Below are 25,010 nucleotides of genomic sequence, written 5' to 3'. Positions count from 1 at the left end.
AGAATAATAATGACTGTCTGTCAGTCTTGTTGATCCTCTCTGATGTGAGTACTTAGGACAGGATTCTCCTCTTACTTGTCTCCCACAGGACTAGTGCAGAGCAATGAGATTTGTAAAGCTGCTTAACTGGCTACCTGAAAAATCACTTCACAGACAATGCTGAGCAGTTCCCCTTCTGGTGCCTTTGCACAGCAGGCAGAACTGGAGGTGGAGGAGGTGTCCAGTGTTGTCTTGTTTGCTTTTATGGTAAGGAGAGGACACATGTCTAGTTACTGTATTTGAAACTGTTGGCCATTCCCATATGGTTTTTGCCCTGTATATTTTACATGATGTCCTGGTTCTATGCCATGCTCCCCACAACCCTGGTCTCAGGAGAGGACTGTTAGCAGTCAGAAAAGTTCCTACAGGCCTCCCCTTTCCTGATGATACTCCAAAAGGATCAATGGCTATTTTCTCAAAGAAAGATGTAGGCCTGTGGGTAGCTACAAACTGTAGCTGCTGTCAACTGTGCACAAAGAGCATGCCAGCCCAGAACAGGAAAGCAAAAGCCCCCAAAGATGATCTTGTCTTGTGCAGCATTGTGTACAGGGCCCTAATGCACCACTGTTCTCGTTCGCTTCCTTATGGTAAAATATTGCTGCAGACAAGATAGGATTTTAACATGGCTTAACAACTGAAATACAAGAGGGCAAGTTTTGAGTTTGACTCAACAGCTTGTGTTCAAGAGGTTTCTGACTGGGGTAGTCAAAGACTGAACAGCCTCTTGTGGGGTTTGCAAACAACCCAGCAACACTGGTGAGGAACAAGAGACTTAACAGAGTATGGTGCCTGGACAGGTAGGATTCTTGCCCTACCTATTGCTATGCAGTCAGCAGAGCCCGTTGCCTTCAGCATTTAACCTCAGAGTGGAAATACTGGAATATGAAACTGTTGTGAAGTTTGCTGAAAGAGCTGTGGCAGCCAGGGAGAGGGGTTGTTTGAGATCCACAGCTTGGCCCTATGGTGTATTTTGTGCAGGTGTTTCAACAGGCATTTTCCTCTGTGGGCTGTGCTCAGAATGGGACCTGGGAAGACAGCTTAGAACTCAACCTAACCATTCCCTGAATTTCCAGAGCTGTTTTATCTGACATAATTTGTTAATCTCTTCCAGAGAAGCAGTGTTGGGAATCGTTTGTTCTTTACAAGAGGAAAGCCTGACAGAATTGAGGCTGCTAATTCTCTTTTCAACCTTTCCTTCAATAAACTTCAAATATGGAGAAGGCTGTTAAGAGGAAAGGGAGAGGCAAGAAAACGTAGCCTATATGCTAGGAAACATTTTGAATTATTAGGGCTGTGGAAATGGGTAGTGAGGAGCATGTGGAACCTTAGAACTGTAAGTTTCTAAGAGATGTTAGACCAACCTCTACCGGTTAAGTCAGGCTGAGTTGGTCCAACCTTGAGATTAAGTGACAGACTAACTGTGTCCTGGTTTTTGCTAGGACAGGGTTAATTTTCTTCTTAGTAGCTAGAAAGCACTGTGTTTTGGTTTCAGTGAGGACAGTTATGAGAACAATGTTGGTAACTACAAGGACACTGGGCTTGGGCAGTTTCCAAGAACAGAGGACTGGAAGCGGGCAATGGAGAAGAAAAGTGTAGTAGTCAGTAAAACCCAGAATTGACAGCTGGATATGCCAATAAGATATTCCATATCATGTCACATCATGTTCAGTATATTAACCGGGGCTGACTGGAAAGGGGGGTATTCTCTCAGGAATAACTTGGGCTCTCTTTTCCGGGATTGCGATTTCGGTTTCGGGGTTCCTTTTCACTCTTCCGGGGTCGTTATCAGTGGGTGGTGAGCAATTGTGCTCTGCATCACTCATATATATATATAGCTGTTATCATTATTACTCTTCTTATTATTGCTATTTTAATTTTATTTTACTCTAGTTATTAAATTGTTCTTATCTCAACCTACAAGTCTCCTCACCTTTACCCCTGCAATTCTCTCTCCGATTCCCTGGGTAGGGGGGTGAGGGAGGTGCTGTGAGTGGCTGCGTCTTATTTGGCCGCCAGCTAAGTTAAACTATCACAAGCTGACATCTCAAAACCTGTTCCATCTTCATTTTCTCTTTTTTCCTGAAGGGAATAACACAAACTTAGATTCTTCTATTGACATGCAGCCTTTCAATCTACCCTGCCTCCCAACCAAGGTAGTAAAATGGAGTCAAACCAGGTAGTGGAACGAAGCACGTCAAATGAGTATATTTCAGATGAGTGCAGGAAACTCAGAACAGCAACTGTTACGCAGTGGACTTTAGGAATTATGTTTTACCCTGGCAGGTTAGGCTGATGCCAAAAAAGATCTTTGCACCCTGATGTCACTTGCCAAAGGTGCTTTGGAGAAGCCCTCAAAAAGCAGAATTTGACCTACAAATCAAACATCAAATGAGACCTTATCTGGTCTGAGTACTTCTATGCCAGCAGAACCTGGCCAAACCCTGGCTAAGGACACAGTTTATTGAATTTTTTAATGAAGAGAACCCCACAATCGTGTTACAGTTATTCTAAAACAAATAATTTGCTTGTAATTACAGAGATAACGACATTCTGACCACACCTACCAATTAGAAAGTTATAATAAAGAGTAATAAAACACTTTTTCCTTGGGCTGCAGAATCAACCCCTACACAGCCCATGACACTAATATGATTTACTCCTATTTGCTGATGGAGGATTCTAGTAATAAAATTTAATGTGGGGGAACAAGATGCATTTAACCGAAGTTGTAAACATCTCTAATTCTATTTAAAGCTATAGGGTGCAGTACATTAGCATTTAGCAATCTGATACTAAATTGGTGTGAAGCTAATAGAGCTGTATTTGTTAAAATTCCAGCACTAGGCCATGTTCTACCAATGACAGCAGAAGGAGTAACCAAAATAGTATGACTCAGCAGACTCCAGCTGCTGCTTAATAAGGTATTAAGAATCTTCATGGGAGCTCCTGTCATAAAAGAACAGCGGACCACATTCAGCTCTGCTGCTGTTCTGCTGAAGCCATAGGGAGTTAGGTCAGAGATTAATTCAGCCTTATGTTTCCTGTTAGAAGGAACTAAATCCAACTTATTCTGTATTTCTCCCACTAAAGCACATTGTACTCAGTGAAATTTTCTACATAGTCTTTCAAGTGAGTTGCTTTGAGACTTAAAGATGTACAATTAACTGCAAGGTAAAGGATGACAGCTTTCTTTCTCCAGTGGTATAATCTGAAATTATTAAATCTGGGTGGTCATTGCAGAAGAAAAGGCATAGGAAGTGTCTGCTCAGGAAGATGGGTGTTCTCCTAAGCAGTATTTCTGGCCTCTTTTCACTCGCTGGTCTGCTGCCTTTCAGGATTCTGCTGTCATCTGAAGTTGGTCACAAATGGAAAACATTTTAAAATTAAGGAATTTTCTGCAGAATGAAAAATTCAGTTCCCACCTATTGGGATTGTCTAAATGCTGAGTACGACACATATGCTCGAATCGTTCTCTAGCAAGCAATAAATCCTACACAGACTGAGAGAACTTATCTTACCACAAAAGGTAATTTATTTAGTTCAATTAACTATTATTTTGGGGAATTAGATATCAAACATAAACAAGAATATATAGAATATTAATACACAAAGAATGGTATTCATTAAAATACTGGGCATAATCCTACAGTAGTGGCTTTTTCTGAACAATGGGCACAATGGCCAGTTGTATGTAAAAGGAATGTTTATATACCAAACTTTAGAAAGTTTTCACAAATAAGTTGTCATTAATGTGTTAGGGTTTTATTTTTAATTCCAAAGGAATTACTAATAAGTTTTATACTTTTCTAAGGCCTTCCTTACAGCTGTCTGCATAAGAGCTGTTCTCTCTGAATAGTCAGTCAAAACTCTGGCTGTTCCAAAACTGATCCCTAAATGTTTGATCACTCTTTAGCACCAATTTATTTTTGGCCAGTGAGTTGATTGCTGTTGTCATTGAAAGTCCATCACCCGATCAGAGAACAAGGGAAGATACCATGCCCTTTTGGTGGGTGATTAAAGTCCTGGGATAATGAAAATGTGAAACAAACATTTTCTTGACAGCTCACAAATGCAAACATTAAAAATGCAAATAATTACTATCAAAACTATTTATAAAAGCTGGCCTTAGTTTGGAAAGAAATGTTTTGATGAAGGACTAGAGATTAAATTAGTACTGTACATAATGGCCAGCCTGACAAGCTTTTTGTAATATTTTTTTTTTACACTAGAGATCTGTATCTAACATGGAAGCAGGCGACTGCTTTTTACATGTACACATCCTGGCTATATCGTAACAGATTATGTATGCTGCCTAATCTCTACCCCAGTTCAAAGAAGTTAAAAAGCAGTTTATACAGACTCGCTTATTCTGGTGAAACCCTCCAAAAGGCAGTGATGTACTCTCTCCTTTTGTCGTGTGTCTCCACCCCTGCAATGTCACCCCTGCCCTCCTCTCCTGTTCTCCCATGCAGTAACAGGAATAAGGGTATGTATATTCCTGCAATGGTTCCCAGCTGTGCTCTGAGCCCTGTTGAGAAGCTGCTGTATCACTAAAAAGGTCTGATGTGTAAAGGAGGAAGCAAGTGCTACTCCAAAATCCACACTAAATACTGCTGAATGAGTGGCCTGAATGAGGGGCTCCCTTCCAGACCTGGAGAGGACCTGGCACCTGCCAAGTATCAGATATCTGTTGCCTGATGGTGAGCTAAAGAGTCCATGCTTTCATGTCTCCCTTAACTGTGCGGTTACTCAAGGGCTAAAGCTTCCCAAGGGCTTGAGAAATGTTCCCAAGGACTGAAAAATGTCACCCCTGAGCCTTGGTGGAATTTGGCCATTGGAGATTTAGGAGCTTGAAAACATCAGTCAGCTATCTTTCATGACTGAAATGCCCAGGATGTCCCAGAATAGCCCATTTTCCGTGAATATGTATCAAAGGAAAAGGAAGAATCCCTTCTCAGGTATCAAGAAGTGAAGAAAGAAGAGTATTTTGTGCTCTCACATCAGGCTCATTTCCCTGTCTCCTGAGCCCTGGTCTTTCCAAAGAAATAACTTCAAAGTAAGTGAGCAGGGTGTTAACAGAGCCTGCTCCATACTAAAGGAGAAGCTGTGTGATTTTTTCCTCTAGACCAGCACCTCAGTAATCTGGGCCACAGGAGGAAACTTTTGCAGGTTTGGGCATACTAATCTAGATCAAGGCCAAAAGCAGAGTCCTGGTTCTGTTGAAGTCCTTTACTCACTATCAAGTTTTTTCCTATTCCCAACCAGAATTGAAGAAACAACAAATCCTGGAAAATGTTCCCAAGCTGTACTCTTCCTCAAGTCATTGGGGTTTAACTATGAATGTTTCCTTTGGATTATCTCAAAACATTTGATTTCAAGCACTTAAGAAGAACTTTACTAAGAGTAACATAAGTTTTTAAAGACAATGTCATTTAGAAAGGAAATTTGGAAGTATAGAAACCAAACCTTTTTATCACTAGTTCTGGAGGGGAAAAAAAGCAGAAAAAGTAATTTTGTTTTTTCCTTTGCTGTAGAAAAAAAGCTCAGCTTTACTGAGTTAATATTTTTCTGATGGGGAAAAACAGCATTAAATCGACAGATTTCCTGGTCAGTGGTCTGTGTCTTCAAAAGCAGGTTCATGTGCGTGGATCCTGGCAGTAGTCCTTCTGAGGCTTGCTAAGATGTTGATATTTGCAGCTGAACTCATCACATCAGCATCGAAGAAGGAATAATGTTCAATATTGAAAGTGTCCCAGGTGGAACTTCAGTCCATTTAAAACAGGGGGGCTGAACACTATGAAGGGTGTCTCTGGGATGTCACTTGTAGACCAGCTGCTTTTTCTATGATTACTTTCAACTACATTTTGTTTAAAAGTCTCATAGAAAAATAGAAATGCATGAATGGAAATAAAAAAATAAGGACATTTGTATGATTTTTATAAATAAACAGCACAGCAAGTATTAAATAGAACATGGACAAAGGACATTTATACAGGCATGAACTATTACAGCTTGTTCTCCTCAAAGAGTATCTGTGCATAGACTGTCGTACTGGGAATGCCTTTGGCTTCCTGAATTGGCTTCATAAGTTCAAGTTCAGCGTATGTTAAATTCTCCTCTGCGATTTTCGGCTAGGAAACAGAACCAACAAATTACATTCATAATGTCAGCACTGAAAGTAAAAGATGTCTTAAATATTATATAGAATGGGCTATATTTCTTCTCTCACATATGCTAATTCTACTGTGCTGTTAATCAGTTCAGTCTGCACTAGAGTTAGTTCATAGAACATTAAATAAAAATAGTATGAAAAATAAGAAACAAGAAATAGTAGGATTTTCAGGTTCATTTCTAATTTCTCCTTATTTCTCAAACACTGAACATTTTAATTTGACAATTCAAATGTTGCAAATTTGAAAGATGTGTGTTAGCAAAACATTCAGCCTCTTTAATCCTAATATTCCAAATTTAATTTTAGTTATTGTAGATTTCACAATTTAAAATATATGTGGAAGATTTGCTTCTCAGCTGTAAACCTTGGACCAGTTACATCTCTAATCACAGCTACTCAAAGTACCTCTCATTATGTTTCTCAATAGAACCAAAAAACATGTTAAAAATATGCAGAAGGCAGAAAAAAATGATAGAATTGAGTTACTGTCATTCCAGTGGGATTTCACCACTTTTGCCATGCTATAGAGGAGTTCAGAGCTTAGAACAAAGGCCACCAAAGTTGTACGGCATATTACATTGGTTAAGTTTTAGACTTAAAACTATAAAACTTAGCTAAGAAAGATGTTATCAAGAAAATTTACTGAACAAATTTCAAGTGGATGACAGAAGAGCTGCCTACTGCTACTGGGAACTTCATCCAGATTCAGAGTGGTGGCTTAGAGGAGGACAGTCTTGTCTCCTGTTCCTTTGTGTGTGTTGACTCATCAGTTGGGAGTGGGTTGTTCATATTCACCTCAGAAAATGTAGCAAAAACCAAGAGTTTCTGCTGAATTGTATGTGGGACCCTAATACTTGAAATGTATTTCAGTCTATCTGTTGAAGATTTAAAGTCTGTGATCCCTGAAGAAGGGTGAAGTGCTAAGGCCCTGTGCAAGAGAAGAGTTGGAGAATTTGTTATTTTATCTTCGTGGATACTGTGTTCTACCTCAATATGACTGATGTCCTCAAGTTTAAGCCTAAAAAGGACAATTAAAATAAAGCAAAAAAAAATTCAGCAATGCAAATTTTTGCAGTCACAAGACTATACCTTATAGAAAAACTTGCACCTCTGAGACCAAGAAAGGCTTTGCTATTTGTAAACTGAAAACTGACTCAAAATGCATAGACCCAGATTTTCCATATAGTATGTAAATATTATATTGGATAAATTGACAATATTTTCCAATGCCAAGTTTCCTTTGTTTTATTTATTGCTATTTATTTTTTTCTGATTTAACATGTTATTTCTGTTTCCTTGAAATGTATTTGAATAATTACTAAATTGTCTTCTGTCTAAAAAGATAAATATCTAATATCCTCCAAAATCAATCCCTGTGCTCCCCTGCTTCCTGTCTTTTCCACTGCTCTGGAATCCTCTTATTTTTGCCTTGACAGTTGCTCACACTCTGGATTTCAGTTTCCCTCTGGGTGGATCAGTTTACGCTTTTTCCAGCATTAATTTAATCTTATTTCTTCTCTGCAGCTCTGATCCTGAAATACTTTGTGTAGCTGCTGCTCTTGCAAATGGTGTAATTGAAGTCAGTTGATCTATACATGTGAGTAAAGGCCATTTGCAGGGCTAACTGCAAGACTGTAATCTTTGCATTTGGATTATTCACATAGTCTTCCCTCCCTCCCTCCCTCTCTTGCATGGTAGTCCTATTTGGTCTCAGCTTCTGGTCCTCATTCACTGTTGACTACACAGAAGATTTCCTGCTTTCATTGAATTCTCTAGTGTAACGATATAAAAGGACTTCTTGTGGATCACAGCCTGATCTTGTATGTAACAGAAATAAAGTCACACATTTATTTCCTCTGTTCACGTACTGGAACTGAACTGAACCACAATATTTAGAGAAAGACATCTATCCTATCCTGGCTTTGGCTTAAAGAGTTAGAAAAAACTCTTGGTCAACTGCTCTGATACTTAATTTTTATATTCCCCTCTTCTTTCTAGCCCGAGAGAGCATTAGCCTCAGTTACTAGGCATTTAAGTTGCTTTTGCCTTTTTAGTTATGTTAAAGATCCCTTTGAGATTTCAAAACTATACGTACCCATCTATTCCGTAGGTAGAACAGAGGCTAAATACAGGAGTTAAGTTGAGGCTGGACGACACAATAACACCAGCAAACACTGAAGATTTTATTCTCTGTGTATGATAGCACATCTAGTGTCTATTTGAAGGTATTGGGTGTTTCCCTGCCAGCTTCAGCAGGTGTTACCTCAGACCCTAAATGCAGAATGATACCCTGCATGTGAAATGCCTCCTAAAAATTAATATATTAAAACAAGCTTTTGGTCACTGCCAGAGTAAAACTCCACATTTCCTAAGACTGACCCAGTGCATCTTTTGAAGTAGAAATAGTTTCATTATTCTGTAGAAATCACTTGCTCAGAGCAAGCTGAATCTGTATATGCTTTCCCCTTTGCTATTTAATTGTATTTCATGTTATGTTTCCATTTAGAAAATGCCGCATGTCCTAAAATAGCCAACCCAACGCCCAGCTCATGTAAATTTTAGGACTAAGATTTATGAAATCATATTGTCCAGGTGTTTTATTGTATTATCTCAAAATTGCATTGTTTTCCAGTGTAGATTATCTCTTTATTCTTACTTTATTCTATTATGTTTGGATATGAAAAATAACACTAGATTCCCCAAAACGGGTCATTGGGCAGTAGTGGCTGATGTGTTGCTTTCATACATTTTTATGATGTTCCTATAGTAAACATAATTTAATAAAGCCAAAACACACTAAATAAATAATTGCATCTAGAAAAGCAATAAAACCAAATAAAATTAGTACTTTCATAAGTGGAAAAGGTACTTCAATTACTGCTACAAGCAACAGCACACCATAAAATGTGTAGAATAATTTCCCTTATGCATATTTCTAGTATGTAATAATTTGATTGAAAATATGAGGAAACACACAGGAGGTTCAAAATCGTGAAGGGTATACAGTTTTCAGCAAAGGATGTGTAATAACAGTGCATGGAAGCCAACACTACTTTAAAGTACCTGTGGTAGCCAGGGTCTTATTCCATACATTCTTCTGTACTTCATTTATCAATCACATGTTTAATTTAATTTTGCTGGTTTGTTTGTCCAAAACCATTTTTTTTCAACAAGCAAGGAAAGAAAACTTATTCTACAATTTCATCTCTCATTTGGATTGGATAGTGTTTTGGCAGTGTAAACCTGGAATTCTGCCACCTCCTCCTTTTCTGGAACAATAGCGTGATTTAGTAACGGATGTTATAGGTGGGACTGACACTAGGGCAGAAGAGGAAGAGACAATGAATGACTGTCCATTCACCTCTCTCTTTCCATCCTGGCTCTTCACTTAGGAGGTCATTGGGATATCTATGGCTACATCTTTTCCTGAAAAATTACATCATCGTTCCAAAATAATATTGAAATTATTTCTTCAAATAGAATTCTGTTCCCAAGTGACATTTCTAGATACAGTTTCTATCTTGTATGTCTGTTTTCTCCTCTTGGGATCACACACTTTGCAGAAATACAAATTAGGAGGAGTCATAATTTTCCGGCATATCTTCTGGCAAATGCAAAATTATTCCTCTTCCATATTTCTTCCAGTTTAATTTTAGTTTATTCCAGTCACAGGACTTCCTATAGGCAACTATTTGAAAGAGTTCACTTATAAGAACATTTTTCTTAATAAACAATCTGCAAAGACTAAGATGTGAATATTTAAAAGAAACTAAAGTATGTGTATTGTCCTGGTTTTGCTAGGATAGAGTTAATTTTCTTCTCAGTAGTTAGAAGAGCCGTGTTTTGGTTTCAGTTCAGACTTGTTATGAGAACATCATTGATAAAAGTACTAATGTTATCAGTTGCTGCTGGAGCTCAAGGCCATCGTGTTTGGCTGTTCACAGCTGCACTAGGACTAGGAGGGAGAAGCACAGTGAATAGCAAAGCCCAGAACTGGCATTTGGATGTGCCAATGAAATATTCCATATCATATCCCGTCATGTTTAGTGTATTATCCGGGGCTGACTGGAAAGCGGGGGGGGATTCGCACAGGTTTGCTCTGACGTTCTTGCTCTTCCAGGATCATGGTTTCGGTTCAGGATTGTTGCTCCTCTGGGATTGTTATCCAGGAATGGGCCAGGCTTATCAGTGGGTGGTAAGCAGTTGCACTGGATTATCACTCATTTACATATCTTATTACTGTTATCATTATCACTACTAATTTAATATTAGTTGTTTGGGTTTTTTAAAGTTTTATTTCTATTATTAAACTGTTTTTATCTCAACCTACAAGCCTCCTACCCCTTGCCCCCAATCCTCTCCCCTGTCCCCTGGAGGTGGGGGGGAAGTAGGGGAATGGCTGTGTTGGCTGCTAGCCAAGGGCCAGCCGAGTGAAGCTATCACATATATACATAGTTTGGTTTTTATTTTATTGGGATTTTCCAGTGTATAAATATGTTAGAAATCATCTAGAAGGGTTGAGGTTTTAATGAAAATTACTCTGATTTTGTGTCATGATTACCAGGAATGTTAATTTTGCTCTTCCTAGGCTTAGCTAAGCATCACATGTGATGGAGTTTTTGTTTGGGACATGATGCAGAATGACTTTAACATGGAACCATGGCAAGAAACTTATGTTTATAGACCAGACTGAATTTTTACCTCTGAGTTTCCTGGATTTAATAAGGATATCTCCCAAGTTCCAGTCAGAGCTTCATAATATTTTTAGTAACTCAGATTTCCTGCAGCAACATTTGAAGATGAAACCCCACCCTCACTGGCATGCCCTGTGCTTGTGGGTGAATGGATTCGGTCAGTAAGGATAAAAACTTGCCAATTACACACAGGTTTGCTGGTCCAGTTGCCAGAGCACAGCAAATTGCCACCTCTGGACTGGCCATGCTATGCTTCTGGGTGCACACTGCTGTGCCAGGAGATGCTATAGGAAATGCAAACAGAAAAGGTAGAGAGTCAAGAGGTGGTGGTGAAGTTTGTTTGATCCAATTCCTCGGAACTGCTCTTCTCTTCAGGTTACTCCACAGCACAAGGCAAGCAGCCCCATCTCAGTGCAGTGAAGTAGCTCTTGCTTAGCAACCACATGCTGAAACTACCATTTTATCTTTCCCTTTCTCTTGCAAAGGCCAAACTCAGATCTCTGCCCTTTTCCCTTTCATATTTGAGAAACATCCTGTTTTGTATTCACACTCGGTAAAGAGCTCCACAGGAAAAATGCGGATACTGTCCAGATGACACAGCTCAGGAGCATCCTGTGTCACCACCTGAGCACACTCAGTCAGAAAATGTCTAGATGGGACTCTTCAGGCCAACTTGTTGGGCTTTGGTCACAGGGATAAATTATTGCTTTTGTCTGCACGAATACCTGGATGGAAGGAAACTGCATACTGCGTGTAGCCTAAGGAAAAGAAGCCAGCCCATGTTTTCCTCTGCATATCTCCTTTTCATAAGCATCTTTTCTTTTTTTTTTGTGGGAGGAGATGGAATATGGCTGCCAGCTTGGCCATCGCTGGGGGGTCAGTTATGGAGGTGAAGGCAAGAGTGTGCTGAAGTGAAGATTCAGTATGTTTGGTGGACAAGCTGCAACTCCCTTGTCTGGGGAAATGGATTAGCCTTTGACAGTCCTGTTTTTTTAATATACACTGGAAAACTACTCTCTCTAGAATGTGTGGTCTTTCTTGTGCTGAAATCAGTAGTGCTCCTCAGGGCCATAGGTACAATTTATTCTCAAACCCTATGAACTCCAGTGGGATGGCTCCCTCATCAAGGTAGTGACTTAACTCAGGAGTCAGAAAGAGACTTTTTCTTCTCTTTAGAGCTTCGGGTGTTTACCAATGTCAGTGTCTTCATTGCAGGCAGAAAGCCAGAGATTCCCTTGGAAGAGAGGAGCTTCAAAAATTACTTCTGCAGACATTAATGAAAAACTAACGTTAGATCTGCAAGATGAGTTATCCCCTAGAAATGCAACTGCTGGCCAGTAAGAGTGGTGGATCATCAAGGGAGCCACTGTCTTCTCAGTGCCAAAGCTGAGAAATATGACATTAGAAAATATGGAGAGTAGGAAATGACTTTTAGTGGCACTATCAGTTAAAAAGGACAGGTTCTTTCCACTAAGATGCCTATTTTTTACTCCCTAGAGTAAAAAATACTTCCCAGACTCCCTGGTAACAATATCTACAACAATTTGTGAAGTCTCTTTCAGCATTGCATCAAAATTTTGCTATTGAATCCCACCGAAGTTATGATAACAAAGTCAGGTACAAAGATGATTTGCTAAGTCCCATCGAGTGATTATTTTACAGAGTTTTGTCCAGACTATTTTAACAGCTTTTAGGGAAGAGCATCCTCACGTAATGCTAATGCTTTACTCCTTTTACAGTTGCAGAGTTATTTCTAGATTCTAAACCAACATTGCTGGAAATCAGGCGGACTTCTTCTTACCCTTCAAAAAGGCCCAAGGAAGTAATTAAAGGTTTTCAGTTTTCTGGTGACACTTTTATTACTCCAAATGTTTCATCACACAAAAATCATCTGCTGTGGGATTTTGTAAATACACAAGTCTCGGCACAATTCCAGGAAGAGATTTTATGTATTTATACAAACTGTTCCTTCTAGGGGGTAAAGATAGCAATCTGTAATCTGAATGGGTAAGCAGGCATAACTCAGCAGTTTTGAATATATCGTGTTCTGAGTGTCAACCTGAATGTGTAAGTTATATTCATGTTCCTATGGATATCTCACATCCTAAGGAGAGACTGAAAAAAAAAAAAAAAAGGATTATTCATCTGCAGAGAGAGAAATTATGTGGACTGGATGGAAATATTCAAGAATCACAGGGAGTCAAGGAAAAAAATGTTCACCACTTCTTCGGATATCATATGTACAGTGTTACTTGAAGTCTGTGGAGATCAATAATGCCTTAAGAAATTGAGAACTTAAATCATCACCCATTGTTACATGTTGTGGAGGAAACAACTCTTCTAACAGAGGGTGGCATAGCTTTTAATTTAAAATTATCCATGAGAAAGGAAGATCTGATTGTTCCCAGATCCAGAATCCAAAAATTACTGAACAGAATTATTTAACTTCTTTTGTCTTTCTCAAGAAAAGGGCCAATGGTACCAACAGGTTAAGATTAATGAAGAATACTACTAGTTGTGCCAGCCTACCTTTCCTAGCTAGCTTGATGCATATGGTGTAAGACTGGTTTGGATAATGTAGTGCTTAATTGCAAGATGAAAAAGAAGACAGGGGGAAAAATCAACTCTGCCCATCAGGTACAGTCCTGTGATGTGGAAATTTGCTCACAGGTTGCTGTGAGGTTGAAGCTGCAGGACAGCAGGCTGGAACACAGCTTAGAAGGCAAAAATTCCCCAGCAATCAAAAGCCTAAAGCATTTCTTTACATTTCACAGCCCTGATGTGGTAATCAGACTGCAGATAATTCACTCGCACATCTAGAGCCCTTTCCCAAAAGGACTCCAAGGTCACTGGTTCTGATATACAGTGGATCTGGTTGGTTTGTTGTACAATGGGAAACGCACTCCTGAAACCTAAAAGTCAAAAGGATTTTTCAGGTGAAGGAAACTTAAGCTTCTGGGCAGCTTTAGGAACACCTGTCTTAATTGCTTGAATCAGGAGTATGCTCCAATGTAGAACACTGAGTTAAACATGTAATGCTCAAAGCTTCATTTTGCTGAGTACATGCAGATGATGAAACCAAGTCACAGCCTTTTCAGTTCCACAGATGTCAAACCTATATCAAGTTCTTGCTCAAAACAACACCCTTCTGCTTTGTGGACATGGCAGGAGCAGGGAAGCTGTCCTTTGAATAAATACTTGCAAATTCTAGACTTTCAGACATGCTACTCATTACAGGGTAAGCACTTTCAGTGCAGGGACTGTCCTGACCTGCACTGGCTGGCACTCAGCACATTGTCAGCACTTAACCCATAATGATAGATAAGTATTGGATTTTCAAAGCTACAGAAAGAAAACTGAGCTTCCCATCTCTGTTGCATCTGTAAAAACCTGGGAATCCAGGTCTCTGAGCTGGCCTTGCAAATCTCAGCATAAAATATGGAAATGGTGCCTGAAAAAGGCAGGCAGAATGAGTGCAAACGATTATGCTTTCACTCAAAGTTAACAAAATTACTTCCAGAACTTTCCCTCGGTTTTAGATAACCATAAGCCCTTCCTGTTTCTCAACTAGCTTTTACATCATCATCAAAAGAAAATCTCAGGGTTCATGTGGTGCCAGGCCACCGGTGATCCAATCCATACTGAGATACACAATGCTGTCTATGCTGTATGAGCTGAAGGTAGAAGGACGCTTCTCTTAAATAGCTCAGCTATGGGCACTGAAAACACTCTGCTTCAGAAGTCACGTGGAACCAATATGTATTCTGTGGTGGGGAGCAAGAGAAGCCAGACACAGTCCAGTAAAGAGGTCAGTCAGTGTAGGAACAGCAGAAGCCAACTCTTATGTACTGTGTGTTTTACATGTACAATGAGTTTGAAGAACTAAGCCCAAGGGTAACATTTGTAATACAGGATGTATTTATTTGATTTCAAAGTGGGTCAATTATATGATTTAGCGGAATTAGGAAGATTCCCTATAGCCTGTCTTATATGTGCAGGTATTCCTCCCCTTAAAATTTAGTGTGAAAATGATAAAGTCAACAAAAGTTTTGCATAAGTAAGCACTTCAGGATTTGATCTAACCTGTAGCCTCATGTTCCTTCCACTGACTCCAATGAATCACACAGGAGCTGCTAAGCTTGGTGGTGCAAACCTCCATGAAAAGACACTGAAACCTTTTCATTTAGATGATGTTCTACAACTGACACTCTTGGGCTATGACAAATAATCTCTAGGAGGCACTGAAGGCTTACCAGAAAATTTGGTTGAGGAAGTATAAGATTTATCTCTACCAGCTCAAAGGGCTAAGTACTTAAGGCTATAGCAGAACAGCCTTTAGAGAACAGAATTTGTGGGTCCCTAGAATTTTCTTCTTCCTAATGACTCTCCGGGCCTCTTGCATGCTATAAAAGCCATCGCTTTTTGCATTTCAGCATCTCTATTTCCTTTGATCTGTACACATTTCTCATTGATGCTAATAGAGAATGACACTGATGGGGAATATTCTAGCAACAAGGGGAGCATAGAATTGTTATTCTGGCTAAAGCAAAAGCAATATGACTTAAGCAGGGTTTTTAAAAGGCTTTACTCAAGGCTGTGCAATTGAACATGATATTAGGCTTTCTCTTTTTTTTTTTTTTAATTTTCATTGAGATTATGTCCATATTTTATCCAGGTTATTATATTCTTGTAAAATTATAGTGCAACCCACTAGCACGTTAACAACAAAAGAAATTCTCTAGCTTATTATAAACATCTTTCAAGAAACCAGAAGCACATGTCCTCTGGAAATAATTTTGCTGGTATTTAGGTTATTACAAAAAATTTCCCAAAACACTGGAAATATTTTGTAATGTTCTCTTATACTCTAGCTTGTTTGTTTAGATTTTCTAGAATATTCCCGTGGTGCCCTGGTGTGGTCCCTCCCTTGGGTTGCACAGGGAAGCTGCAGAAGATGTCCAGAAACTCAGCAATTTGAGTCTGCCTTTGCAGTGACAATTAGCTAGTCACTATGTGCCATCAATGAAAAAAGACCTAGTGGAGATACCAGCTGTGCAATAATTACAGTTGGAAAGAAAAAATTATTTTATCCTGCAGAGATTTGGCAGGATGACAATAGTATTTTTTTGCCCCAAAGCAGACTGAAAATTTAAAATCTGAGAAATTTTTGAGAATCAAAGAAATGGGGAGGCTGAAAACCAATAAAATGTTTCATTTAGATGAATTTGATGTCTTTTTCTCTGTAATTATTATAATTTTGTATCTTTGTTGAAACTTCTTTTACTCCAATTAGTTTAAACTAAGTTCTTCACTGAAAAATCATTTAAGAGCAGAAAAAAAAAGTTGGGGTTTTTTTTCTGAGAATACTAAAACATAGGTGTTTAACCAACTCTGTTGTAAAGGGAGGCAAGAGGAACAGAACTGGGAGACAGCTCTGGGCAGTGTCCTGCTCAGTTTCTGAATGTGCCTTGTGGACGGACTTAGGTTTAGTTTCCTTTGCCCTTTAAAGTATTGTTAGGTGAGTTTGGGTCTTGAAAATCCTTTGGATAATATTAATTGGATTACTTTTTGACTTAAAACTAACTCATGTGCATAGATTGTGTGTTTTCTACAGGCTACGATGTCTCTCCAGGTGTAGTCTGAGGTGAAATATGAAAGGGAAGAGAGCAGAGCCAGATTCAAGTCTGACAGCAAGGCATTAAAACTGAGAGCTGGCTGCACACAGCATGCAGATCCTCAGTCATGCTAGGGAAAACAAAGCTGATTTCATTGTTTGAAAACACTTTGTTCATGCTCACCTCCAATGAGTTTGAACCTTGACTGGGGTTGCATAGCAGGAAGGGAAGAGCAAACAGCTATTTGTGGCCTGTATCCTTGGATTTATTCCAGAAAGAAAAAGCATCTGGAAGCAGATTTACCTCAAGTTTGGCATGTGTTGATGTGCTTTATTGACCTGCAGGAAAAGCCTGAGTGCTTTAAATGATGAGAGCTTTTCCTAGGAGGGCTGAAGACTAACTGATTTCTGATGGAGCCACATGCCTGGGCACAGTGATTAATGCAGTGTGCGCACAGCAAAGGGTGCCTGTCATCCCCTGATACTGAGTGCTCTCGTCTGTGTCTTTGTCCTCTTAGTGTAGCTTTGTCCTGACACAATTACCTACATGGAAATAAGCTTTTTTTTTTTCCCCCACAAATTTTTAAAACTACACCTCCCTGTACTGAAGTCTGACCTTTATGAGCAGAGCCTGGTCAAGGTGCAGTCCCTGCAGGACCAGCAGAGGAGAGGTGAGCTCCATACCCAAGCAGCAGTATCACCTAAGATTTTAGCTGAGGTGTTCTGAAGTCACCTGGCATTATGCCCAGGTATCCTGGGTTGTACCCTGCCTGTGCTTAAAAGGGCAGAGGTTATTTACTGACAATTGGTGGGAGGGTTCCCAATTCTAACCCTCATCTGAAAGTAAAGCCATCACAGAGGCATTCAGGTTAGTCATATGGTGTAATTTTAGGCACCCACCTTCACCTAAGTTAGGGAGTTAGTCATTCTGGGCTCTCTCTATTGCCAGAAAAGCGAGAAAGATCCCCAAAAGGCAATTCACCTAGAGCATCTAGTCTGAACTAGTAGAAGCATCAGGCTCTCACTCTAACTCATCTCTCTTTCTATTAACTGTATAGGGACCCTAGCAAACTACCCTTTTTATACAGATAGCTAAAGATAGTTGGTATAAAACTCTGTTTCTATTACCCCTGGATGTCTTGTCCAGGTACTTGTTACTAAAGCAGAGAAACATGTCTCCATCTATTTGATTTGTCTGGCATATATCTGCAGGTATTTTTTTTTCAAACAGAAACTCATATCCAACAGAAACTGTCAATATGAGTTGGGTTCTTTTTTTCCTTAATACGAGCAATATACATACATCTTATTTCTGCAACTGCAGTTATTCCTCACTCACACCACTGTAAGGCAGAATCAGGCCCCCCATTTCTGATTTGAAAAGTCTCAAGAGCAGTGTGACCAGTATGGTTGTGATTCTGTCAGTAACCAGTATTTTTTCCAAAGCAACAGCTGCCAGAAGCATGTGAGAATCAATAGCAGGTTTCATTTAAGAACAGGCTGACTTTGTAGACACTGCTACAAAGCTGGAAAACATAATCCAGTATAACCTAATGCTGAAAATGAAAAGAGCCAAGACAATTCATCACTTGAAAAAGTATTAAAAAAAAAGAACTTATATGATTTTAAGCCAATTTATAGTTTCTGAACCTAGAGTTCTGTCAACATTACAGCAATTGTATTGAAAAAGGAGAAAATGGAGAAAATAATGTCATAGAAAATTACTTACCAGGATCAATTTTCTTTGAGGTTTCAAGAGCTTGGGCTTCGGAAAATTATTGGCTATTGGAGCTATGGAAATAAATATTAAGGGATCATTTAATATTATCATAATTCGCTGACATTTTTATTATATGCATTAGCAATTTATAAATTGCAGATTAATAGCAGATTAGGAGCAAATACATGTACTTATATCAAAGTTTAACTGTATTTCAGGTAATATACTTGACAATGAAGCGTAGGGCTTATGAATTAGAAAAATTCATAATATTAAAGAATCTGATATGCAAAACATATGATATGATAAAACATATGATATTCTGATATGCAGAAGCCAGAGCAAATATACCTCTTGAGAACTGATCATTTGTGATCTAACCCACAGTAAACCTTCAGGTCCTTTCCCTCCTCTCTCTCCCAGTGGCTCAGCAGTAGCAGTCATGCTCAGAAAGTATGCCCAAGAGTTTGTGTGATTGACCCCAGAGGCAATTGCAAATCATCTTTGAAAGTGAAGCTCCCCAAGAGGTTGATCTTTATCTGCTCAGACTTCTCAAGTGCACCTGCAGTTTTAAGAGTGCAATGCGCTGGCTTCCTTCAGTCTATTCTAAACATGAAATTTCTTGCCTAACTTTACTTTCCTCTGAGCAGGATGAATATTGCTACAGAGGTTCCTCTCGCTCTCCTCTGATTACTGGGAGCTGAGACCTATTGCTTGAACTGAGTGACTACCTTCTCAGTAGCTGAAGCTGCAGGGAGGTGAGAGCCCTGGTCCCAGCAGCAGGCATGGGCCACTTCTCCCCAGCTGGTGGGAGCAAACATAGAGTGCAGAAGTCCCAACATCCTGTGCTCTACTGTCCCTCCACAATTGCGCATGGGATTTGAAATACATCTGCACCTCTGTTTTCATACCTTTTGCGGGGATGGCTGGTGGCTGCTCCACTTTTTCTTTCTCTTTCTTTTTCTTTACCTTCTTGGGCTGTAGAGGGGACATGCTTGTCACGCTGGTAACTGTCTCCCCTGAGCTGCAAAGCAGAGACCCATATGTGAAGAAAAATGAAGACAATAGAGGGAAACATAGTTTGTCCCAGTGAGTTCATGCAAACATGTCACCTTCCAGTTGTGAGAGTCCCTGCTCAAAAACTTGAGTTTTGACCTGGGGATATAATGAACAACTCTCCATAGTCACAACACTGATTTCACTGAATTTTAAATAATTTGTCCCAAATTACTATTCCTCTCCAGGTTCTTTTGCATAATGAAACATTCTTTTATATTAATAGAAAAAAATATTCAAACTAGGCCAAAGTCTTATTGAAAGTTAAGATGTCTCAGCTATTGCCCACACAAGAATAACAAAATATCAGACATAATCATTTTACACAGCTGTAAATCTAAGTGATTTACCATTGGTAAAATAACTCTGGAGTTACAGTTGCATAGATTACAGAAAGCCTCTGGTTTGCTGATTTTCCTGAGTTCTGTTCCATATACTCAGTCCAAAACCTAGGTTTGCTGCCAAACTTTAAAAAATGTGTTTAAAAGGTAAAATATTTTCATTATTTATAAATAAATCACATCAATTAGGTAAACTGAGGGTTGCATTAAAATAATTTAAAAGTCTGCCTGCACTATTGTGAACCTATCCCACAACAGCCATTTGTTTCTATATTAAAATCAGAACATGAAATGGTTTAAAACCAGCAGGAAATGAAACTGTCCTGCCTGGCTCCATTGCCCAAACACAGCAAACTGCGAAGGGCAAAGAATAACAAAAAGGGGATGAGAATTATTTTTTTAATGGTTTTGGTTTTAATAATCTGAGGTCATTAAGGCAGATTTGTAGCTTAAAGATACTATTATTCTGATGTAACTACTTTAAGAGAGATACATGAAAAGGCTTAGTGTCAATTTATTGCATTAGTTATTATTCCTGTTTTGCCACTGAAAAAGTGAAGCTACAGAGAAATGTATTTGTGGTTTGCACTTTTCTTTTAAATGCCGTGGCCATACGGGGTTAACTAATTCTAGGAGATACAATCACTGTACTTGCTGTCTTAGAACTGAGCTCCTCAAACCAAACAAGAAAGCTCAGAAAAGACCCTTGGCTCCGAAACACTGCCTCTTTGTGAACTTGTCTTGTTCTATGTCTAAAAGGAAAGTTAGTTTTTTATCTCCAGCTCCTCCTCCAGCCTCCTGGCTTCTATTTTAACAGTGTCACATTGTGCATTTCTTGAAAGATCTAATGAGTTTTTAGAGAGGAAGAAAAATACAGCTATTTGGGGGAAAAACCTGTGGAAGGTGTCTGACAATCATGGCACCAGGACAGCAGTTTCCCTGGAGGTCATGGCTGTCCCAAGAGCTGGCAAACTGCTACAATTTTGACTTTACTCTTCTTATTAGAGTCAAGGATGTGAGGCTTTTCCTGTTGTCCTCTATGTCAGCTGTTTCCTCTTGTCAAAGGTCTGCGGGGGGGGTGACAGAAAATTCACTTAAGTGAACTGAGAGCTGCTTTGATATTTTCCAAAGAGGGGAGCTGTGGGACGGACTGGGTGCTTGGTTCTGGTTCAGCCTGGCAGAATTTTCTCCTACAATGTTAGACCGGCACTGTAGAACCAAGGTGTTGAGATGGACAGTTTTCTGAGGCAAACACTTTTCACCTCAAAGTATTTGTCTCCAGTAGAGCAGTCTGAAGGACTGCAGTGTTCAGGCCAAAACAAATATAAAAGACAGAAAAAAACAATTCCTGTTGTCAAAGCTACACTTCCTGGGGGTTTCTGGATCTGAAAACTGGCAAAATGATCGAATAACAAGGAAGATAATAAGAAGGAGGATATTTAAAGAAAATAAAACCCCAGAAAAATAAATTAGGTGGTTTGGAAAACCCAAAATAACTGTACTTTTTATTTAGGTATTTATTTTTAAAATGTGGAAGAGAAATGATGTTGGGCTAACTCATTTTTTTTCCTTAATTTGTTGTTGGTCAAGCAGCAAACCAAAACCCAACCATTCGCTTTGTTCCACTCAGGATATCTGGATTTAATTTTCTTTCCTACCAAGGCCAACTTGTGAGACCTGGGGCAAATCTCTTAGACCTTTATGCTTTATATTCCAATTAAGTAAAAACACCATTATGATGTCAAGACATTAAATATTTTAAGATACTTAGGTATTACTACAGTGGGAGTACAGATATTTCTTAGACACTGGACTATGAATGTAATTTTGAAACAGGATTCTGCTCTGAGTTTGAAATGTCACTGAGGGCATTGGAGCTGAGCCTCTCTAATCAAGGCTGAATTTTGCACATCTTAGTCATTTTGACTAGCAGGGATCTCATGCAAATTAGTTCATCAGTTTGGCCTAGTGGATATTTAGACACTGGGTTTTGGGTCTAAATGTGTTGAATTAAGTTCCAAGACAAGGAATGTGCAGGTGAAGAGAAATGAGTTAAAAGGAATTAATGGTTTATGTTTTGAGGAGAGGGTGGAAAATAAATGGTACCAGGTGTTAAATATAATAAAAATTATTATACTGCTAACACTTTCATAGCTATTTCATTTTAAAGCCCTGAAGTCAATGCACTTTAGACATGCATTTGTGGGATTGGGGCTTTCATTAGCATATCTTGCCACACTGAGATACATGAAACCATATTTTTATCCATATAGAGTCATGCATTTCTTTCACTTCTGGAGATTCCATTTTACAGTGAAGAAATCATGCTGACTTGTTTTCCCCCTGCTATTCAGCCTCCTAAGTGTTTGCAGTAGTATCATTACCACCTCATCTGTTTCTAGAGAGATAGATTCTGTAGTATGAGTTTTTTTATCTGACTGCCATGCTCCATTTTTTCAGTCATCTTTTCAGTCAAGTCTCATTTTTCTCCTCTGCTTGTGTTCTTTAACAATCTACTTTGATTTCCTCCCCGTCCCCCTTCTTTTTATGTTTTTGTAATTCCAACTTTGTCCCAGCAGCTAATAAAGTTTTGAGAAAACGTCCAGGGAAAAATCAAAACTGTTGAGCTGTCTCTGTAAATTTTTAGTGTGGTGCAATGGCTGGTCAGGGTCACGGGACAAAGATCCTTCCAGAAATAACATGAAAGTTTCAGTTTGTACTGGCCTCTCCTGAACTCTCTGTTGCTTTGTTGTGACTTCATTGACATCTGAGTGTTGGTTAGATTGAATACAGCAATAATCCCATGAGAATGCACTAAAAATTACACTACTTAAGGATCTAGGGTATGTTATACTTGGCATTGAATCTCATAGTACCTAAAAAGATACTATGAGAAATAGTATCTGTGATACCAGCTGATACTGGATTTAAACTACAAGGCTAGAAACACATGTTTTATGTCACTGAAAACTGGGGAACAGCTGTTCCTCTGTGTTGTTATGAGGCATCTCTCTTTAATCTTTTTTGTTTGTAAAATACTTCTGGCATTTTTTAAATTATTTTTTTTTTTACTGCAGTTCCAGCACAATTTAAATCTCAGGAAAATTGTACGATGGAAATTGGTTTTATAGCACCACATGATCAAAAATTTTTGGCAGTCAGTGGTATTTAAAGGGACAATGATTAATAACTGCAGCAGAAGTAGAATTTTTCCCATCACTTGGATTCTTCAGCTGGGAATAGAGTGTGGGCCTTGAAAATCTGTTTTTGAGCCCCACTCCCTGTTCCTGAGTGCAGGAATCACTGGGTAACATTGTGATTTGTTCTATGTACATGGATTGTTTAAGTCATTACCATGGTGAGGTATTGGGAAACCCTAGAAAGCCACACAGGATGAAAGCAGGCTTCTCCAAAAAGCAGTTCAGAGCCTCAAGGAGAGACTTGTCACTGCAGCACCTGCAGGACCTACAGCTCGATAGCCCAGGTACATCTCCATTATCATGCACAGCAGATGTTGGCTTGCAGGCACATTCATGAGTCATGGACCTGGGACTCTTTATCCTCCTGTAGGCATTTTGGAGAACATTACTCATCTTCTTCAACATACATAGCAAAACAAAACCAGAACTGGTGCCTTGGGTTATAGTAAAGAGAATTGTAATCTCCTACCTGTTCTGGGGGCATTTCACCAGGTAATGCTTCACTGTTAAAGAAAAAAAAAAAAAAAAGAAAGAAAATGTGGTTTCACACCAACACAATTTATGAGTTACAAATGGGCACTGCAGGTAGACTTGTGTTGCTGAGACTCTGGAGTTGCCAGGTTGTTATACTGTGAGAACTTCTAATTGTCACCGTACGTTATATTGTGCTTTAGAACGTAGTCTGACTCAAAGACATAGCTCGGCTTGGGAGAGGAATGTATCAAACAACACCAGAAATCTGCTGAGAAAGTGCTGGGCAACACACATTCCAGTGGTCAGTCCAGACAAAATACAGCTTGCTAAGGAAAAGCACAGCAGGCCAGTAATTTTACTTTGAAGACTTTTATTTCCCTTGTGGTGCCTCTATTTATTTCCAGAAGCCTGAAATAAACCATTCACCCACAGGAGCCACCACTGTTCCTAACGTAAGCTAGACTGTGGGTTTGGGCATAAAGGCATTGCCTCCTGGGATCAGATCAGAGGTGAAGTCCAGACACTATCCTGTCTCTGATAGTTGTGTGTGTGAGCTGTACAAATCCTTCTGTTTCATATTCCTTTGAATCAGTAGTCCTGAGCAAGGGCAGCTCCCCCCACTGCAGCCTTTTAGGAGCCAGGGTTATTAAGATGCTCTTTTGCGGCTTAGTGGCTTCTGTGCTCTGCCCAAGCTGTGCCACGTGCTGAGTGTGGACACATGCAGGCAGGAGGAGAGGCTCTGGCTCTTCTGGTTGACCTACTGCCAACTTATTTCTCAGAAGGAAAAGCAAGTGCATCCCTGGGCCATGATGTGAAGTTGAATACAACATAGACGCCCCCCTCCCTTCATGTTCTCTGTTCTTTAATAGGCCATGAAAACCAGACAACAGTGCATTTACATGATTACACCGCTCTCTACAGGAAATTTTTCATATTTAGGTCTTACCTAAATTCTCCCATTCTAAGGAAGCTACACAGCTCCTAAGGGGTGCATTTTAGTCCTAAGGAAAGGGGAGCTGAGACCAGAGGGAACTGGGGCTAACACAGGGGCCATGTCTAAGCCAGCCAAGGCAGTGCTTCCATCTCCCTGTCTGGCCTTTTTTAGATGTAGAGAAGGACAGTAGGCCTGACCCTTCAGGAGTAACATGATGCTCATGTACACTGCTGACATGCTTTTGAGCACCTCTAGGTATGTATTATTTTATTTTGCCCCACAGTAAATACGCTAAGCCTTTGAACCAGGGATTGAGAAGGGCAAGCACTGCTGTAACAAATGGGCACAGGCTTCTACCAAAACCACAGAGGGGTTGCCAGCTGCAACCATTGCTGCTTCCTACAGCATCCCATAGCTGCTTCCTACAGCATCCCATAGCTGCCCTGTGCTGTGGGCCAGCCCCAGCTGCACTGCCAATCCAATCAAACCAAGGGAGCTCCTTTGCTGAAAGGAACTGGGTTCCGTGTTGCCCTTCTCATGTCAGAGCCCCGAGGCAGGTGAGGATCCACTGAGGTTTCACAGGCAGACACTCCAGAAGGATCATTTCCAGCTTCATCTACTACAAATCACAAATTTTAGTTCAGGTACAAATTGCTTTTTTTTCCAAGGCTGGGCTGTTCTTGTACAGGGTTGGACAGAGTTTTCCCTCCCTCTTCTCCTCACACTTACTTGGGCATCTGCCTCCAGTCCCTAGGTGTGGTGGTTG

At 39.7% G+C, this 25,010-nt stretch overlaps 1 protein-coding gene across 1 annotated transcript in view; it reads right to left on the bottom strand.

Annotated features, from left to right (window-relative positions):
• Positions 1–6,044: 6,044 nt before the first annotated feature.
• Positions 6,045–25,010, bottom strand: part of VSTM4 (V-set and transmembrane domain containing 4) — a 31,889-nt gene continuing 12,923 nt past the window's right edge. The window contains exons 4-7 of the mRNA XM_010171319.2: positions 23,306–23,339; positions 19,151–19,263; positions 18,249–18,310; positions 6,045–6,170 (exon numbers count right to left, since the gene is read on the bottom strand). Of these exons, the coding sequence (XP_010169621.2) occupies positions 6,045–6,170; positions 18,249–18,310; positions 19,151–19,263; positions 23,306–23,339 (335 nt within the window). The remainder of the gene's footprint in view (positions 6,171–18,248; positions 18,311–19,150; positions 19,264–23,305; positions 23,340–25,010) is intronic.

Source organism: Antrostomus carolinensis, unplaced genomic scaffold, assembly GCF_000700745.2.
Source record: "Antrostomus carolinensis isolate BGI_N321 unplaced genomic scaffold, ASM70074v2 scaffold23427, whole genome shotgun sequence".
Classification (NCBI taxonomy): domain Eukaryota; kingdom Metazoa; phylum Chordata; class Aves; order Caprimulgiformes; family Caprimulgidae; genus Antrostomus; species Antrostomus carolinensis.
Note: the sequence above shows the minus strand (reverse complement) of the source record. Positions and strands in the feature narration are given on the sequence as shown.